This window comes from Watersipora subatra, chromosome 9 (genome assembly GCF_963576615.1).
Source record: "Watersipora subatra chromosome 9, tzWatSuba1.1, whole genome shotgun sequence".
Taxonomy (NCBI): Eukaryota; Metazoa; Bryozoa; class Gymnolaemata; order Cheilostomatida; family Watersiporidae; genus Watersipora; species Watersipora subatra.
Genome location: NC_088716.1, coordinates 17,327,595 through 17,333,324, shown reverse-complemented (window position 1 = coordinate 17,333,324; position 5,730 = coordinate 17,327,595). Strand labels below are relative to the sequence as shown.

General features: G+C 33.1%; 1 protein-coding gene across 1 annotated transcript; it reads left to right on the top strand.

The window, feature by feature from the left end:
• The first annotated feature begins 5,154 nt into the window (after window positions 1-5,154).
• Window positions 5,155-5,523, top strand: LOC137404845 (protein GVQW3-like). The gene has a single exon (XM_068091073.1). It carries the CDS (start codon window positions 5,155-5,157, stop codon window positions 5,521-5,523), a length of 369 nt encoding a protein of 122 aa, XP_067947174.1.
• The last annotated feature ends 207 nt before the right edge of the window (window positions 5,524-5,730 follow it).

Below are 5,730 nucleotides of genomic sequence, written 5' to 3'. Positions count from 1 at the left end.
GTACCTAGTATTAGTGAAAAATAACTCTATTCTATCTAAAGCCAAAGGGTCTCTGGGCTATCAGACTAAAAACCAGAATGGTGCATAACATAAATGAAATAGACATGCAGTGAAAACAAAAAAACTCAATTCTGAAATGCATGAACTACTACAAATTATTCATTAACGATTGAGTAAAAACAGCAAACTGGACACTATTAAACATTTAATCTATTAAACATGATATTTAGTAGCCTATTCTGTATGTGTGACCTAATCATAGAGTCGAAATATGTATAACCTTTATGATTGATGACCCATCTTTCCAGTTTGAGCAGAGCTTTGCTTTCAGCTAACACCAACTCACTAAAAAAATAAAATAATTTTCATCCGAACAAACATTTTATTACCTGTGCAATGCTAGGTATTCAGCTATAGTCCTAACTTAATATGCCATTAAATCAATGAAATACTTAGATGACTAAAAAGTGTCAAACAGAGAAATCAAAAATTCTGTTTCTGATCATTCAAAGACAAAGGAAGAAAACAAAACATATTGAGAATAATAGAGGAAAAGTAGAAGAAGAGTGAAAAAAGGAGAGAGAAAGTGTGAAAGAGTGAAAGAGAAATGAAAAGAGAAGGAAATAAGCAAAGACAAAAAGAGAGAAGTGTCGGGAGAGAGTGAAATAGACAAAAGAGAAAACAGAGAAAAGAGGAAAAAAATCATATCTGAACATGAAAGGAATGAGAGAGTTCTGAAAAAAATGAATTGCATTCTATAACCAAAATCACTACTGCTCTACGTTTCATGTACTAAACAAAATCTTTCCCTCTCGTAACAAGTGACCTAGATGAAAGTCTTGCCTAAAGTTCATGGCTTAATTATATGATCAGCTTTCAGATTTGTAGTCTTAGAATAACAACTGCTGAGATATATTAGAATATGGTTTCACTGACAACAGAGAGTATAATTACAATAAATATAAATATTCATGCAGTTAATTGACATAAGAACTGATGACCAATCCAGTAAGACGCATCCAGCCAATCAAAAACTCAATACTATGAACAGGTGACGAGAGCTATTACAAGTGATGGACGCATCCAGCCAATCAAAAACTCAATACTATGAACAGGTGACGAGAGCTATTACAAGTGATGGACGCATCCAGCCAATCAAAAACTCAATACTATGAACAGGTGACGAGAGCTATTACAAGTGATGGACGCATCCAGCCAATCAAAAACTCAATACTATGAACAGGTGACGAGAGCTATTACAAGTGATGGACGCATCCAGCCAATCAAAAACTTAGTATTATTTTTAGGTGACTAGAGCTATTAAAACTGATCAGCTGATCCAACCAATCAAAAACTGAATACTATATTTAGGTAATTATACCTATCACAAGTTACTATGAGCACTAAACGAACCCAATAGTGTTTGGCTAACCAGTTACAGCGCGTGGCGTCAAGAGTTGTATGCTCTATCAGAAACTCACCCCTTCACACTCAAACTATCTGTTAGCATCTCAGAATGACTCCTCATTAGCTCTAGAAAAATAAAGAGAACTGAATAACCTTTCCACTGCCATAAAATCTTCCTGGCTATCTCTTCTCTTTTTCTTTACCAGTTTAGTTTTTTCAAAAACAGCATTGGGTTAAAGAGTACAGATAGAGCTATTTACCCGACATCAAGTTAATTTTGATCTTAAAACATCCTGGCAATCAGATCACCTCAAACATCAAAAACAATCACAAATGATAGAAAAATATTGATACTTTTCAATAAAATCTTCTAAAGCTTTCTGTAAGTTCATCTTTAGGTTGTTAAGCAGAGTCTTGTATGTTGAATAACTAAATTTCAGGTCATTTGAAGCACTGTTTTGCTTGTAACTCACTAAAATTTACATGTGTATTTCATCATGACTTGCGTGTTGTTTAGAGTTGGCAAAAATTGCAACCACAAGTTTGTAAACAAGTGCATCTCACTACAAGGCTAAGACATTCTTACCATTTCCACTGCGCTTATGATGTAATGTATATCTTTTTTGCAATTTTACATGCTAAATTAGTAATTAATACCGTGCGCCCATGGATCACCATGCCTCTGTTACAATAATTATTTTGCCTCATTCTATGATGAAACACTATTCTTTTTGTCCTTGTCATACTAGAGCGAGATTATGTTTTGCCATACAATAGCTACAAAAGATATTTCTCGAAATTAAAATTTGGCAGCTTTTGTATGGATTACGACGAAATAACAAAAATGTTGATATGGTATTAGCCAAATTCCCCTCACAATGTCTGAAAGAGATATGCATTGCTCGCTATCTCATTTCACCGTTATTCGTTACAACTTACAACAAAAATGATTTCGAAAACAGATAAATAATGAAAATTTAGTTGAAATTAACTGTAAACATGGTGTATCCAACTTTTTTAGCGTTCTTAGTCAGGCTTAACTACTTCAAGAAATTGATATCCTTTTGGTCTACATTCTTCTAGTAATCAGCAACAATTTTCTCCAAGTAGGAGTGCATAGACTCTGCTTGAACCTTGAGTTGCACTATTATCACTCTTAGTTCATGTATGAGGACTTGGAAAAAATATTCTCTACACAAAATAAACGTGCTAACAATTAAATACGTAATATAGTTTTCTTCTGCAAAAAAATTAACTGCACAGTCTTAAAATGGCGAATTCCAGCATCAATTTAAAAAATTTTTACAGGCTCTCACACAAGTGGTTTTTTGCATCCTCTATATTTAGAAAAATTTCATTTTTGCGCTAATTTTTACTTTCGTATTTGCCCACAGGATAGGCCTAAATGCCTATTTAAATGAGTGAAGCCCCAACAAAATTACACATGACTGACTACTCTCTAGATATACATGATAAATGTTTTACTGCCATTTAGGATAAACTTTTGTCTACACCCAATGTATACATATGAAAGCGTTATACAATAGCACCTTCTTTCCACCAAAATAGTTTTCAATTTGTACACACATTCTCAATCAAGCGATATTTAAAAGCAGACAGCCACGCCTCAGCGTGTTAGCATTATTAATCTATTATTGCACCTCTAGGATGTATGCGACACAATCTTATCATGTATACATCCACTGACACAAACGAGTAAACCGTAGTAGCTATATAACTTAGTAGTGATCAATTTAGAAAATAAGATTAAGGTCAGATGGTTAGAGGTAACTTACAAGTAAGGAGTGACAATAAGACTATGTAACATCTCTTCTAATAGGTCACTATGTAACATCTCTTCTAATAGGTCATTATGTAACATCTCTTCTAATAGGTCACTATGTAACATATCTTCTAATAGGTCACTATGTAACATCTCTTTTAATAGGTCACTATGTAACATCTCTTCTAATAGGTCACTATGTAACATCTCTTTTAATAGGTCACTATGTAATATCTCTTCTAATAGGTCACTATGTAACATCTCTTTTAATAGGTCACTATGTAACATCTCCTCTAATAGGTCACTATGTAATATCTCTTCTAATAGGTCACTATGTAATATCTCTTCTAATAGGTCACTATGTAACATCTCTTCTAATAGGTCACTATGTAATATCTCTTCTAATAGGTCACTATGTAATATCTCTTCTAATAGGTCACTATGTAACATCTCTTCTAATAGGTCACTATGTAACATCTCTTCTAATAGGTCACTATGTAACATCTCTTCTAATAGGTAATTATGTAACATCTCTTCTAATAGGTCACTATGTAACATCTCTTTTAATAGGTCACTATGTAACATCTCTTCTAATAGGTCACTATGTAACATCTCTTTTAATAGGTCACTATGTAACATCTCTTCTAATAGGTCACTATGTAACATCTCTTTTAATAGGTCATTATGTAACATCTCTTCTATTAGGTCATTATGTAACATCTCCTCTAATAGGTCACTATGTAACATCTCCTCTAATAGGTCACTATGTAACATCTCCTCTAATAGGTCACTATGTAACATCTCCTCTAATAAGTCAATATGTAATATCTCCTCTAATAGGTCACTATGTAACATATCTTCTAATAGGTCATTATGTAACATCTCTTCTAATAGGTCACTATGTAACATCTCTTCTAATAGGTCACACATGGGTAGTAAATTTGTATCTGCTATAAACAGTGTGACTTTCTTAAAATAGTCATTACGATATTACCTTTAGAGAATATTTACAGAGGCAGCATTTTAATAATTTGAAAAATATAATTGATTATAACAAATTATTGCCAATCAAGTAACATATATACATAATAACAGCATTTGTTGGTGTAACATTTATTGCATGGGAGTGTCATCTATTTGTCCTGCATTTAAATGTGGTAAAAGAGAGGTTATACTTCTTTAAGCCTTTTCAAATGCTCCTGTGCTAGCAAATAAACCTCATGATACTCTTGTATAACGAAATCTGTGGGAGTAAAGCATGAACTAAATCTTACTGACCAAGCAAAACAGTTTTACCCTAACGAATATAGAGCGAGTCCGATCTTTTTGGGCATTTGTTTCACTGTAAGTTTTGTAATTTGCTTGAATATTCATCATAGAACACTGTGTCCTGTACAAAAATATAAATTTGAACGCTACACTAAAGAATGACACAAACTAGACAGTCAACAATTCAAGAGTTTACCATTTATATAATATTTGTTTAGTTTATTATGATCCCGGTATAAGTATAATTGTATCTGTTTTGTAAAATAAAATAGCAAATTTTTGATGTAAGATATTTTTTTAAATGATCAACCTTCCAGTAAAGGTATATAATAGCACCATATTATTTCACGAAAAGCTTATCAACAATTATCATGAGAGTAGTAAAGTTGTATCCTATCGTAAGATAGGTTGTACTTATATACAAATAAAGTTTCTTGATTGGACTATTAAAGCGTGATATTCAGCAATAAATTTATCATCATGTTTAACTATAAAAGTGTTTGTTTGAAAATGAGGACAAACTAAAATGAAATACGAGGGCGATTCGATAAGTAAAGATAATTTCCTTATAAGTTAAAATATTATTGTGATACATGCATAATTTTTTGGAGTTATATTCTTTTAGGTGTTGTCTTCACACTGTAATCATTTTCAATAACTTTGAGGTTATAAATTTTTTTGGAGACTATTTCAAAATGGCTGCCCCTCTTGAAATTTGCTCACATGTTGAACAGAGAGCTGTAATAAGATTTTTGTCAAGTGAAGGCGTCAGACCAAGTGACATTTATAGGAGAATGAAAGCTCAATATGGTGAGAGTTGTTTAAACCAAAACAGAGTTTTCAAATGGGCTAGCAGTTTTAAGGAAGGAAGGACCTCTATTGAGAATGAACCAAGGTCAGGCAGGCCAAAAGAGGCAGCCACACCATCCAATTTGGAGGCTGTGGACAAGCTTGTCAGAGCAGACAGGAGGATAAAGGTAGAGGAAATTGCTGAATCATTGAGCATCTCCATTGGAACAGTGCATTCCATTCTTCATGAAGATTTTGGGTACTCAAAGGTGTGAGTGAACACACTCAACTACTGTGAGCGAATGGTTATGAAGGCAGTCTGCAGATTTTTATGCAGATGGGATCAAGAAGCTGGTAACAAGATGGCAGAAATGTGTTGACTTTTCTGGCAATTGTGTTGAAGAATAAAAAAAAATAAAGTGTCTAACTCAACTACAACTTGACTTATTGTAAAATTATCTTTACTTATCAAATTGCCCTCG